Source organism: Thamnophis elegans, chromosome 1, assembly GCF_009769535.1.
Source record: "Thamnophis elegans isolate rThaEle1 chromosome 1, rThaEle1.pri, whole genome shotgun sequence".
Taxonomy (NCBI): domain Eukaryota; kingdom Metazoa; phylum Chordata; class Lepidosauria; order Squamata; family Colubridae; genus Thamnophis; species Thamnophis elegans.
In genome coordinates, this window is record NC_045541.1 from 62,322,003 (window position 1) to 62,337,272 (window position 15,270).

General features: G+C 43.1%; 1 protein-coding gene across 5 annotated transcripts in view; it reads right to left on the minus strand.

Annotated features, from left to right (window-relative positions):
• The window catches only part of TNS1 (tensin 1), a 217,875-nt gene that overhangs the window by 59,869 nt on the left and 142,736 nt on the right, over window positions 1-15,270 (minus strand). For 4 of the 5 annotated variants that reach the window (XM_032217191.1, XM_032217189.1, XM_032217187.1 and 1 more), the window contains exons 16-17: window positions 11,118-12,866; window positions 203-244 (exon numbers count right to left, since the gene is read on the minus strand). In XM_032217191.1, coding sequence (XP_032073082.1) covers window positions 203-244; window positions 11,118-12,866 — 1,791 coding nt within the window. The remainder of the gene's footprint in view (window positions 1-202; window positions 245-11,117; window positions 12,867-15,270) is intronic. The other variant, XM_032217188.1, reaches the window with a different exon arrangement.

Sequence of the window (15,270 nt, forward strand, 5' to 3'; positions counted from 1 at the left end):
CTCAGTGAGGCCAGAGTGACAGGCTATCAGGCATAATACAGCATGCTTTTGCATTAATTCTGGAGCTGTCTGTCAGACAAGCAATGCCTTGCATGAGATCGCTCTCCCCAGGCCCTCCGAAAGCAAAGAGTGGAGTGGCGAAAAGCCACTTTCGAAATCAACTAAAGCATTGTGAAATTTTGCAGGAGTGCAAATTCCAAACCTGTAGGGACAGAGCTGGGTGGATTCAGAAGGGCCAAGTATCCTGTAATTGGTACAAATTAAACAGATTAAACAATAGCATCTTCTGTTCAAATGGTAGTCCTTCTTACTGTAACACAAAGATTGACACAACTCAACATGGATTTTTGAACCAGTCCTACCTAACCATTATGCAAAACTAACCACAAACATTTATATACCAAGAGGATCTTTTTAAAAAATGGTGAAACATAACAACAAAATGTTCAGGCCGCCCAACTGCTGAAAAGGAACTTCAAGTAAAAGGTCATTCTTCTCTGTAGAACTTCAAGCTGGTTGTCCCATACATGTATGTAACAATATGTAACAGGACACTAGGAAGCAACTGCACTTTTGAAATCCATTGACAGCCTCCGTTTCCCCCAGAATGGCCCCCATGAACCAAAACCTCTAGAATTTACACACCCACATGCTCACCCTCCCTCCGTTTGCCATGCAGAACTGGAAGACTCTGTCCTGGTTCCATTCAGTGCTGCCAGGCTCCATGGAAAGATCTGCAGTAAAATGTCACAGCAGTGCTGTAGAACACACAGAGGCCCTCAAATAACTTTGGCATCTGGCCAAGCTGTATTGAAAGTGAATATTCCATTCCTGAACTTTTGCCTCTTTCCATAACAATCCCATGCAAACTTCACCACCCCCCCCTTTCATCAGTTCCATGCACACTTCAACATGTATGGAAATATTGACCCAGTGCCAATCACAAAGCAGTGGTGTGAGTGGTCACCCTGGAGAAGCCAAGCTCTCCCCAGCCAGACCTTGTTTGAGTGATTTCTAGCTACAGACCACGGATGAGCATCACAAAGAGCAAATGGATACCTCAACGAGCTCACTAGACACACTGTCATAGAGGAGAGGAGGGAGGGGGGAAGAGAAGGAGGAGGGGAAAACACAATGATAGAAACAAAAATGTTGGAATTCATAAGGCTGTTTTAGAGTCCAAACCTGGTCAGCACATTGATTTGAGAAAGATAAATATGGGAATTGTTTTATTCATGGTAGTCTACAGAGTCTGCTTACCAGATTTCCTAGTCCCTTTATTATTATTATTATTTTTTAAAATCTTTGGAGAAAGATGAGGATGGTAATGAAATATGGTCGATTGGATCAAGGAATGTCTTTTGTCCCACAATAACACAACAGAATAGTGCTATTATTCTGAGGAGGCTGGCCTTCTAATTTATGGGTGGTTTTTTTTTTTTTAAGTTATAGAAAACGGTTTGTGAATAGGCAAAGTTGCCATTTTGTGAATGCACCTATTATATGCTTTCCAAATTTCCTTACATGGCGGGGGGAGCTTATTTGTGGTGTGAAGTAATCCCTTACACTGAAAAAGCAGGAGATAAATTTCTCAGCCCTTACTTTCTAAAAAGTGATGTGATAAATAAATGAATGGTGCCATGTTGGAAAGGACTCTAAATTAGCCATATCTTTCCACCCCCCACAGTTTGGAAAAAAGCTGCACTTCCCCAATTTCAAGTTCATGCCAGAGCGAAGGAGCCCAGTGCCATGCTAGGAGGATCTATAGCAGGAAAGCCCGGGGAGAAAGATGGAAAAGCAGCAACAGAACAAACCAGAAAAGGAGAAGGATCGCTGTCGGTGAAGAGGAGGATGGGGGCTTTTCATGCTGTTCCGGAGGTCCCGGAGTTTGGCGTTGTATTCTGACAAGGTGAGATGAAGGTAAGGCAGATAGGAGTAGAGAAGCAGAAGGTCAACCAAGGAAGAAACAAAATCCATCATGGAGAGTGTGTGGGACAAAAAGGACACACAGAGAGAACAAGATTACAACAAAGGAGGGGGAAAAGGAAAAAGAACACAAGAGAAAATATTAGTTGAAATCTTACCCCAAGACTTTAAGATATTGTGATGTGGCATAAGAGCAGGTCATATAATACATGACCTGAAGAGAGCTCTTCAATTATTAATTCTTTCACTGTACCTTCGATAGAGAGGGTAACCTCAGGAATGAAAATTTGGAGGTAATCACAAACACCATTCAGACTGCCAACTTTCTATTCAGGACACAGTCTTTATCAACCTGGGATTGATAAACCTGGCATTTCAATCAGAAAATGAAGGAAGACACATGGTGTTCCAAAGGTCTAGTCATGTCCACTTCTCAGGGGTGCTGCTCATCTCTGTTTCTTAGCCAAGAGAGTCAGCATTGTTCAAAGACATTTCCATGGTCAGTGGGGCCAGCATGACTATTCACCGAGGCTCATGGAACACTATTACCTTCCAATCAAACTGGTACCTATTTATCTATTCACATTTGCATGCTTTCGAACTGCTAGGTTGGAAGGAGCTGGGACAAGTAACAGGGACTCACCCCATTGTGAGAACCCGGGCTGTCAGCTTTTCCAGCTGACTAACTCAGCATCCTTAACTGCTGCGCAGGATGTGGTCTATTGTGGCTTCTTTATCTGTATTCCTCTCAAATATAAACAGAGTGGAAAAGAAGACCTCCGCTGAGCAATGATATAGACCATGGGTGTCAAACTTGGGACGTCACATTGTTGTCATGTGACATATTGTGACTTTTTTCCCCCTTTACTAAACCGGGGGTGGGCGTAGCCAGTGGGTGACGCATCTGGCCCGCAAGCTGCGAGTTTGATGCCCCTGGTACAGACTGAGCCCAGAGGAAAAAATAAATGAAATTAAAAACAGAGCAGCAATAATACTAGGAGTGAAAGGCCCTGTGGCTATCTCATCTAAAGAGCTGACAGTATGACAGGATAGGGACGAAATGCAAAAGCAGCCATGATGTAAATGTGGCTCTATATCTACTCATACTGTAAGAAAGGGAGTATGTGTAATACAGAGATACCTGTACCTCATTCAGCAAATGTAGATGCACTTCCTCCTGACCAAAGGATCAACCTATCTCACCTTCCTGTTCTGCATTTCTCTTCCTCTCCATCACTAGCACTTAACATTTCAATGATTCTGTTAAAATATTTTGCCATTGCAGCAATGTGCTCTTTCTTTTAACACTCATCTAAGTATCCATTTGTTACTAAATAGTTTAAGCAGAATACATCTACAGGTAGTCCTAAACTTACAACAGTTCATTTAGTGACCGTTCGTAGTTAAGATAGCACTGGAAAAAAAGGGAGTTATGACCATTTTCACACCATGGCAGCATCCCCATGGTCACATGATCAAAATTCAGATGCTTGGCAAGTGGTTCACCTTCATGACCATTGCAGTGTCCCAGGGCCACGTGGTCACCTTTTGTGACTCTCCGAGAAACTAAGTCAATGGGGAATCCGGATTCACTTAACAACCGTGTTACCAATTTAATAAATGAAATGATTCACTTAACAATAGGGGCAAGAAAAGTCATAAAGTGGGGCAAACTCACTTAATAAATATTTCATTTAGCAGCATAAATTTTGGGCTCAATAGTAGTCATAACCTGGGGACTACCTGTATTTCACAAGCCTGATACAATCCTCTCGTACTGTCTTTATCAAGTACTTTTTGCATGTCTGTTAGTTCTGACAGTGTGCGTTATTTAGCTAAGAGTGAATATGGAAAAAATTAAGGTGGCAGCTAAATTATAATTCTATTATCATTCCATACTTTTAAAGAAAAGATTAGACTCATATTTGGAAAGTACCAAAAAAAATCAGTAGGAATAACTGAGATTGTCTTCATACAGGTAGTTCTTGACTACAACCACAATGGAGAGCTCAGAATTTTGACTGCAAATCATTGCAATTCTAATTGCAATTGTAATGATTTGCAATCAAATTTCTTTACAATTACCGGACTCAATTTTATAACCATTTTACAATGGTTATATAAAGTGAATCATCGTGGTCATTAAGCAAATCGCATAGGGATTAAGCAAACTGTGTCGTCCTTAAACAAATCCGGCATATCCAATGGGCGGGGAGAGGGGGGTTTCGCTGGAAATTGGCAAAAAAAAATGTCACAAATTGTGGTCATCTCACAATGGGACACCACTCCTGGTCTTAAATGCAAGCCAGTTGCCAAATACCTGAAATGAGATCACATGACTGCAAAGGTGTATATACAGCAGTGATTAACTTCCAGGACAAGTTATATATTTTTTTAAAGCCTGTTTGTAACTTCAAATGGTCTTCAAGCAACTGGCCAAAGTCAATTCATAGGTAAAGGTAAAAGTTCCCCTCGCACATACTGTATGTGCTAGTCATTCCTGACTCTAGAGGGCGGTGGTCATCTCCGTTTCAAAGCCGAAGAGCCAGTGCTGTCCGAAAACATCTCCGTGGTCATGTGGCCAGCATGACTAAATGCTGAGGGTGCACAGAACACTTTACCTTCCCACCAAAGGTGGTTCCTATTTTTCTACTTGTATTTTTACATGCTTTCGAACTGCTAAGTTGGCAGAATCTGGGACAAGTAACGGGTGCTCACTCCATTATGCGGCACTAGGGATTCAAACTGCTGAACTGCCGATCTTCTGAACTGTCGACAAGCTCAGTGTCTTAGCCACTGAGCCACTGCATTCCTTTACTATTAATTAATTAATATTAAAAGCATTTCTCTAAATCTCTGATTCAGTATTTCCATCCAGGCCACAATCCTATACCTAAAAGTTTCCTTTTGGTGGAATTTACTGCAGGACAGACATATATAAGACCATACTACATTTGTTATTTGGTAAAAATAAAATTATGTTTATGCTATAATATGATTTATTTTAATAATAACACTTCAAAACATGTGTAATTTCCTACACCCAGATAGCAAATCTGGACTCAAGTTTTAATCAATCCTAAGCATCAAGGAATTTGCAAGTTTCTTCAATATGCAGTTCCATCCCCACTGCAACAGGCTCTCATAGAAGAGGCAAGTATATAATACAAACTAAATTGTATAAATAACTCCATTGATTCAGAGGAGGTTAAATATAGTCCCAACTATCCCGGTCCTTTGGGGTGGGGATCTAAAATACTTTGCTTCCCTCTCATGTTGTGTGGATAGCTTAGTGGGGAATTGGTTCGTTCTTGTTTTAGAAACTGAGATGATGTCCTAGACCAGTGATGGGCAACCTTTTTGGCGTGGTGTGTCAAAAATCGGCAAAAAATCGAGCATAACTCGCGTTGTGTGTCACTTCGACAAAAACATAATTTTGCGCAATTTATAGTTTAAACTACAAAAATGTATAATTGCAATATATAATTGTATTTAATAAACCAAAAACAAATTATTTAACATACCTGCTTAGTAACTTCTTTGTTCATCAGTCGATTTTGTATGTTGCCCTTGATATTATTGAACTTGTTTGGGGTGCCGTGAACCAGGGCTGTGGAGTCGGCTGCCTCCAGCTCCACGTCCTCATCAACATGCCGCTCCAGCCCGCCCCTGCTATGAATATTCCTAGTGACGCGAGGGCGAAGAATATGAATATTCATAGCGGGGGTGGGCCGGAGCGGCATGTTGATGAGGACGTGGAGCTGGAAGCGGCAGACTCCACAGCCCTGCCGTGAACTGAGATAAATGTGGTGCGGTCGTAACCGACAGTCCCAGGAGTAGACTCTCTGTGCCGGCCTGACTGGAGAGAGGCGCGCACTGTTCCCGCGCTCCTCTCCTGCGGGTCCTCCCTTGCCGCGCTGATGACATGTGTGCGCACGGCACGCACGCCTTACCAGCAGCCCCTGCGCTCAGAAAGGGGCGGCGGCGATACAGTAAGTGAGTGTGGGCGGGGGAGATCACACGTCCCGCCCCCCCCCCCCGTTCCTCCAGCACAGATTCTTTCATCCTCGGCGGCCGTGCAGGAGCCGAGGATGAATCGCATGAAATCCTGTGCGTGTCACCCCAAATGGCTACGCGTGTCAGCACTGACACACGTGTCATAGGTTCGCCATCACTGTCCTAGACAGTAAAAACAACTCCTCTGTAGGGACTCATCTATGGTTTCCATCTGCCTGAAGCAATTGGGAGTTGCAAAAAAAAGGGGGGGGGTGGAAAGTGTTATACGTAAGACTTTCCCCCTTACGTTTTTTTGCACTGACACACCACAAATTGTTTCCACTTCTGAAAACAAGAAAGAGGGCAGGAAAGCAAGAGCCTCCCGGGATCTTCTAAAATGGTTGGAATGGCTAAAGCAGTGTTTCTCAAACTCAGCAACTTTAAGAAGGGTTGGTAAGGGATTTCTGGGAACTGAAGCCCCACACTTCATAAAGTTACCAAGTTTTGAAAATAGAATAGAATAACTTTATTGTGACTTTGAATGTACGCTAATCAGCATCCATTAAAATGAAATTTTGTTGCATCCAGCTCTCAAAGGGCCATGCAGGTCTCCAAGACATTGGAGTAAAGGATCCAGAGGAGATGACAGAGTGGTTAGATCTAGCAAACTCAACCCAACAGTAGTAAAATAGATTATGAAGCATGGTTCAAGCAAATCCTGCTAATTGTTCCTGAGTTCTCTTGGGATGGGCAGAATTTTCAGTGATGCTAAAAGGGATGCTCAGTTCTTCCTGGAAGCAAATCCTCTTAGAGACATTTTGTTGTAACCACTGCAGGGGGTGTTCCCCTGCCCCTGAATAGGAAACTGGAGTTCTCATGACAGCGAGAACCAGGCAGGAGGTTGATCTGTGAAATTCCACCCATACTTGCCTTGGAACAAACAGGCAATTTATAGCAAGTCGCTGTAAATAACATGCTGGCCCTTGCTCTTTCAGCTTGTTCTGGACATTTCCTTCTCATCATTCTCTAGCATATGCCGGTTGTTTGCTTCCAACTTTTCATTCCCCACCCTCCCCAATTCTTCATTTTTCCAATCATATATATTTGTGCTCTTGCACAAATGTGATTTTCAATTAAAAATAAAAAGTCAACATGAAATTTCATATGCACTTTGTGTGCATTTTTAAAAAATATACATGCTTTTCCATATACCATGTACTTTCCGTCTCCCCAGCAGTCTGACATAGTAAGTGACTTTGTGCATACTTTTCCTAATGGGTACATTTTAATGTGCTCTTTTACTTAATAAATGCATTTTCATGGTTCCTGTTTTGAATGGTCAAAACTACATCTCTAGGTCCAGAATCCTGTATTTGGCACGTTCGTGCATCTGTTCACATACATTGGACAAGTTCACACCATTCAGAACTGAATTCATTTCTCCTGCAACTTTATTAAAATGTAGATTACAAGCGTGTTCTAAAAAGTATTATTTTGCAAAACACTAAAGCACTGTTCTGAAGACAATGAAGAATCAGTGGATTATGGCCATTACTGCCAACTGAGGCAAAGGAGCACTATTTACTGCTATGTTTTGTGTGAACGAAAACAATTCCTTTTATCTGAGTTCAGTCCGTGTAACAACATTGAACACTCAAAATAAACACAGGGAACATATTTCTATCACATATAAATTATGTGCATCTCTACATATTCCAAGATAGCACAGTGGATCAGCCTTGAACCTGTTTTTTCCCCCATCTTACTGTTTTCTGTATTCTCTAAACCATTTTCTCTTTGCTAAATATTTTAAAGCAGAAGCAGAGCACCAGTTTTGAGTGGTACTGATGGCTAGATTAGATCCAGGACATTTCTGAGTGGTTCTACAATTAAATACTGTTTCATCTAATTACCATCTCTGAGACTGCTGAGGCTGATCCTGCATACTGAGTGCAATGATCACAATATTTCCTGGCCATTACACATTGTAGTTTAAAGAGAATTCCAGAGCTTTTAATCCCAAAGACAGTTTTGGAAAATGTATCCTCTGTAATTTCTGCTTGGGAAAAGCCTGTTTAATATGCAACCTTGTTTGAAATGATGAAGGCACCTACTGAAGGAACTGTTGTTTCAAAATAACCATCTCGATTAAAAGGAAAGCTTGCCTGAATATATTTTAAAAACCTTCATGGCATGCAAGGCAGAACATACTTAGTTCTGGTCATGTGCTGCATGGAATGAAATCTAGGTTCTGTTGCGTAAATAAAAACTCAAAGCTGTTTTAAGATGGCAAGCTTTTTGTCATCAGGATTTGGATAAACATGTTTTTTAAGGTGCTCACATATATGCTTGAAGAGAGATGCTTAAAAAGCATATGAAGAACTAGTATGGAGGTTTTTAAGAAAAGATTAGACAACAATTTGTCTGAAACTGTGTAGAGTTTCCTGCTTGAGATTCCTCCAAGGTCCCTTCCAACTCTGTTGTTCTGTTAGTCTGTTAAAATTATCACTGGAGTGGAAGAACAGGCTGTTGAGTTTGCCATTAGTGATAGGGTAGGAACAGGGGTGGGCTTCAAAAATTTCAGCAATGGATTCTCTGCCCAGTTTCTGGGTGGGCATGGCCATGGTGGGCGTGGTGTAGTCAGCCTCCTGCACCATGGCCAGTGTGTATGCGTGTGTTTTCACCTTCCCCAGGCTCCGGAGGCTTGCCTCGAGCCTCTGGGAGGGCGAAAACTGCCTCTTCCGGGCTCCGAGGCCTTCTGGGAGGCCCATTTTTCCACTCCCCGAGCCTCCGTGTGAGTCCTGAACTTACCTTGCATCCAAAATGGGCCGCATGGAGACTCCTGGGAGGGGAGGGGTGGGTGGGTGTGGCCAGCTGCGGGAGAGGGGATTTGGAGTTCTCCGAACTAGCCATAACATTAGCTACAGGTTCTCCCGAACCCGGACGAACTGATAGCAGCCCACCACTGAGTAGGAGTAGGGATCTTATAGTCTAAAGATTTTCAGTTTATTATGATTCCCTTCTACTGATTATAACAGAGTCAAAGGTGCTTTAGGTGTATAGGCCAAAGTACCGTGTCTTTTCTATGCCATAAGAACTCTAGCAAACATGTGGAATTCCACTGCTTTTTCAGATATCTAGAATTGCAAAGACAAAGGTCTTCAGCAAAGCCTTTTCCACCAAAAGGGAAACAACCATGGAAATTTCATGCATTTAAACTCATGCACGCTGCTTGTTCTTATTGAATGCCACTCTCTCAGTTCAGAGGATGCAGAGCCGTGGCCAAGACTTCCAGTCCTCTGAGCTTCAGAAAAAGACATGAAAAAAGCACCCGAGGCAATGGAATATTGAGCTGTGGGTGTGGTGGACATTTCCTTCCTAAATCAGCAACTTGCAGCAAAGACACTAAAAGCTTTTTGCCAGTTCCCTCATTCATTGAATATAAAATCAAATCAATGCCCTGTCTTGTTTGCCACAATCACCCAGTTTGCTGGGTAATTTCTCCCTAGGATCCACTCTATCCAACAATGTTGTATTGTATGTTTTAATGTCAGCTGCTAACAATTATACATTAGAAATTCAGGGTTTCTTGTGTTTATAAAGATGTCAGTTTAAGGCAAATGAGGCATAGAAGCACGGTACAAGCCCATGACTTAGCTATGGCTATCAGAACCCAGGGAGAGCACCCAAATTCAGGGAAGTAGGTCCAGTGACTCCCAAAATCATTTTTTCTCCCTTTGGGAGAAGGAAGGAAGGGAGTTCTCTAAAAAAAAAAAACAGGAGGAAAGGTTTGTGGTGCTCATTGTTATCTCATGTTAGAAAGACACTAAGTACAGATTACAGATCGCCAACATATAGTAATGCTATTTAGGCTGTAGGGATTCACACTACTCCTAGGTTGAAGTGGTGGTGAGGGATCCTCTAGTGTTCACATGGGACAATTCTAGCTGCTGTCAATCAATCAATCAATCGGAATAGAGCTGGAAGGGACCTTGGAGGTCTTCCAGTCCAGCTGCCTGCTCAAACAGGAGACCCTATACTATTTCAGACAAGTGGCTGTCCAGTCTCTTCTTAGAAATCTCCAGTGATGGCGTACCCACAACTTCTGATGGCAAGCTGTTCCACTGGTTAATTGTCCTCACTGTTAAGAAGTTTCTTCTTAATTCAAGGTTGCTTCTCTCTTTGCTTGGTTTCTAACCATCGTTTCTTGTTCTGCCCTCTGGTGCTTTGAAAAATAAACAGACCTCCTCTTCTTTGTGGCAGCCTCTCAAATATTGGAATACTACTATCATGTCCACCCAGTCCTTCCTTTCTCTAGACTAGCCGAAACCATATTCTACAACTGTTCTTCATATGTTTTAGTCTCCAGGCCTTTAATCATCTTAGTTGCTCTTCTCTGCACTTTTTTTCCAAAGTCTCAACACCTTTTTTGTAATGTGGTGGCCAAAGCTGGATGCAGTATTCCAGGTGTGGCCTTACTAAGGCTTTATAAAGCAGCAGTAATGTCTATTCCTCCAGTTTAGCCAGCAAAGGAGGCAGATTATCTGAGCTACAGTACAAACTATGCTGGTCCTATCAAAAGCTTGGCATTGGCATACGACGCACTTGCTAAAAATGCTAGCCATTCCTGGCCCAAGACAATAACCTATGTGAAATACTTGAGATCTTTTCACTCTTCCCCCCTACTGATTCATGCATTGCAATGCATAATTAGGGGAATTTTTTAGCTATGCATTTTTCTTCATGAATTGCCAGGGCAGCCCTTCCTCTAGCTCCATCAATGCTTAAAATTTCATTTATTGTGCCACCATTTGGCCCTTCCAACCTCTCAATCCTTAACCTCCTAGAACACAACCTCCTTGGGCATGGCATGCAGACACAGGGTGAGGCACCGTACCCAGGCCATTGTTTAGGAACTGAATAAATAGTCAATAGCAGCTATTGAAAATCCGGTCATACTTAGAGAAAGGCTATTGTGAGTGAAAATGAAACATTTCCCATATTATCTGCACTGCGGTCTTTTCATTCTGCATTGTATGGGAAGAGTTGAGTTTATGCCTCTTAATGTGCATGAAGCCATTTCAACAAAATCAAGTTCCTGAAAAAGCACACCTCCTATGACTTACAAAGTCCATATTTAAGCCCCTAAAACAGGTGATTTATTCAAAGGAAAACCCCCACTGAGACTTCCTTACCTGCTACTCTGTGAGCCACCAGACCTTCAAGATGCAACGGCTCTTCCCCTGAAGCCTGAGAGGCTTCCCCCTGATGCTCAGCCTCGTTTAAGGGCATCTGGGGTTGGACTGCTGTTGTGGATGAGGGAGGTGATGTCAGCAGAGGATGCTGCCCTTCCAAGACCTTGCATGCTGTTGCATGAGGCCTGGGAGATGTGGGTGGGCTTCCTGCCATCTGCCCAAGGCTCTTTCCTTGTATTACAGTTGGCTGTTGGTTCTGATAACCATATGGAGAATAGGCCTCTCTGAAATCTTGTGTTGGATACTCTGGTTCTCCAACACTGTTGAGCAATAGTTTCATAGGATGAGCTTTGGGTATTGGTTCAGCCATCTGGGGCACACTGGAGCCAAGAGAGTTTTGTGAAGGGCTTCCTGGAATCAAGCCAAACGCATTGGTAGCCTTTGGTTGCACCACATGAGGTCCTATCACAGGTTGGGCAGACATTGAAAGGGCTACTGGGTGTGGCCTGTCTTCTCTGGTAGCCAATGGAACACTCTGGGATTTAGGCATCATGGAGACAGAGGGATCCAGGTCATGCATGAGCATATTGAGAGCTTCAATGGATTGTTCTATTTCCTTCTGGGAGGCAACTCTAGGGAATTCAGGGATGCTTATGCTTTGAGAGGGTGCTGCTTGTGAAGGGCTGGATTGGGGACTTGCACTAGCAAGACTGGAACTATGGCTGTCTCGGGCACCATCCTGTTGATGTGATGGTGGTCTGCTACCTCCACCTTGTTGCTGCCAAGAGTTAAGCCCCCTCTGGACAGCTTCGCGACTACTTGTGCTCCGCGCTGGTGCTTGAGGAAGCTGGGAGATTTCAACAGTAGCTGTGGGGAAGGACTGGGAGCGGTATATGCTATTTGAGTCGCAGCCATATGGATAAGGCTGGCTGGCGGCTGGCGGCTGGGGTTGTAACCAGCCAGGGGTAGGGAAGCCATGCTGGTGATAATCCGCCAGATTTTCTTGGGCAGACACTGAGGGCCTGATATGCGCATAAGGATCATGAGGGTGACGTCCCATAATGTTCCGCAAGGCATTCTGGTTGTTGTAGGGATAACCACCGTTGATAACCATCTCCGAATCATGCAGCTTGTCTAAGCCATTGAAATTGGATGAACCATTGGGTAAAGAATTGAGGCTCTCCATCCGGGGAGCCTCATGATAGCCAATGTCACTGGTGTTGGTAGTGCCATCGAAAGAGGAGAGGGTACCTAAGCTACCCACACTGTGTCCATCCTGGTTGGGCAACTCATCATCCAAAATGTCAGTTTCCCTCTCGGCCACTAAGCCAGCAGCTTCCCCATTGACATGAATCTGAGCTGGTATGATATGGCATCCCGGTGAAGCAGAAACAGCCGCTGCTATCTCACTGGGCCTGTGGTTGTGCATGGTGGCTTCGTTTTCCAAACCAAATCCACTGAGCAAGCTCTCAAGCTCTCGCTTTTCTTCAGGGGTCAAAATAGGGTTGTTTCCTCCACTGCTGCTGGGAACTGAAGGTGCTGCCTGCTCATCAGTCTTATCTGTCTTGGTGGAAGCAGTTGAGTTCCCTGAATCACTGCTGACCGACAGTGTGTGCTCAACGTGGTTGGGGGCAGCAGAGAGGGCAAGCCGGTTGGGGTTGACAGTGCCAGTGCTGCCGTGAAGGGAGTCTTTCTTTTTCACTTTGGCATAGAGGCTTCCATCCAGAGGTCCTTGGGTGTGCCCAACTTCTGCATGGAAAAGCAGAAAAAGAAGTCAAGGAAATCAACAGTTAAGCCAGATCTGCCAGTTTATGGGTCTCCAAACCCAGCAACTTTAAGACTTATGGATTTTTAACTCCCAGTATTTTTTCAGCCAGCATGGCTGGCCTGAGGAAATCTGGAAATTGAAGTCCACAAGTCTTAAAGTTGCCAGGTTTAGAGACCCCTGTCCTAGTTGAAACATAAAATGATTTCTGGGCTGGTGTCCGCTTTTGATTACCAAGAGAATAAACTTTGCTACTCTGCCAATTGAACATATGGTGTTCGTGGTATCCGAAGCAGAACATCTAGATTCATTCACAGTTTTTCATTCCATATAGCATCTAACCTTGTGAACTCTCAAGTTTCCTCTTTCATGTGCATGTGTGTGTTATGTATGTGTTTGAAAGTGTATACACTTTCTCTTGAGAGCAGGCAATAGAATTTCATTTTTAATGTGGACCAGTGTGCTCACAGTACAAAAAATGACGATAAAAAGTTATCTAGCTGTCTATCTTATAAAACATGTCCTCATGTTCTGTGCACCAATCTGCCTCCCTGAAGTCTGCCCCATATCCAATTCCCATAGGAATTCATTGCAGCTGAAGAAGCACTGATGAAACAGAGCCAAAACAATTGCATGGGACGCTTCCCTCCATTCTCCCCCCCCCCCAATTATCTGAACACAGGATGTTTTTTTATAGCAGATGCATTTCACACCAATCCAACGATATAGGAAACCCGGGGGTGGGGGTGGGGGTGGGGGGAGGTTTTGAGAGGGGGATGTAAAACTACAAAAATATAAACAGTTTCCCATAAATGGCATTCTATAGGAGGAGCCGAACCTCTGACTTTTGCTGTATGCTTGGAACTACAAAATGCAGGAGGATTTTTGGGCCCCTATACAGGTTTGTTTGGTTTTACTTGGCCAGAAAATGGATCTTGGCAACTGAAATGGAGAATATAATGAAAAAGTTGGCTAAATACACATGCTCCTCTCTACCGGTTGCTGGGGAACATAAATGAGAGGACACTTTTATCTCCAGTATTCTGTTTGTGAGTATGTATTTAATCCACCACCGTGGGAACCAATGTTAGTTTAAGGATATGTATCTGTGATGTGTTAGTCAGGAAATTTGACAGATGGTTAAACACACTGCTTCACACTTACCTATACTTGCCCAACCTGTTAATGGCAATAATTAATGGCTGTTTTTCCAGGTGAAAACAGCTGAAATTTGGTAGGAAGGGAAATGAAAGACTCCACTAACCATATGCCTTAATTTGTCCCCTATTAAAATAATATGTGCAGCACCAGTGGTTAATCCCATTTATAGTGATAGAATAGAACAGTGATGGCGAACCTTTTTGGCACAGAGTGCCTAAACCAGAACGCCTGTGCATGTGCGTGCGCCAGACCGCCAGAAATCTGAAGACCAGCTGGCTGGGACTTGTGTCCTGGTTTTTGGCCATTTTGGGAGCCGTTTTCAGGGCATTTGGTGGGTATTTTCAGGCCACAAACAGTCTGAAAATGGCCCTAAAAACATCCTGTTTTTTGGTCATTTTGAGGGGGGGGGCATTTTCAGGCCATTTTCTGTGCTCTGGCACCCAGGAATCCTGCTGGAAACCATGCATGCCAGAAACCAGAAGAGTAGTTGGCTATGGCACACGTGCCCACAGAGAAGGCTCTGCGTTCCACCTCTGGCACACATGCCATAGGTCCACTATTACGGGAATTGATCTTGGTGATCAACACAGCAAGTTTTCTGCCAACTAAGAGACTGGTGAGTTGTCTGCCATTGCCTTAAATAGGACTTTGGTCATAAAGGTCATAGGATAGTATTTTTTGTTTTAACATTAAATAAATAGAACACAGTCAGAGATCTTGTCAGATAAGTAAGATTAAATGTCTATTTACTTTCTTGTACAGAAAATCATAGTTGCAATAGTTCACATATCTGATGCTTCAAAACTACTTTCTGTGTGGATTTTAGGCAAGTTTGAATAGGGCAATATATACATACATACATACATACATACATACATACATACATACATACTGCAATTGTGCTGATAAATAAATAAAAGTATAGTATAGATAGTATAGATCTATTTCTAAATAGCTTGAAATAGATCTATATTAGTCTCCCTTTATTTATTTATCAGCACAATTGCAACACTAATGTAACAAGACAACATAAAAAATATGGCTTTCTGCCTGGATGGCTGCCAGAGTGAGTCGATAGACAGAAAAGGGAAGCAGTATGCTCCCTCCCATATTTGGGCATACCAGGTGTTGTGACACAATACATACCTATTTCCCTGTCTTAGCTGATAAAGGAGGAGAGCCTGTGGCTTAGTGGCTAATATAACTACCTAATATGTAATACAGCCC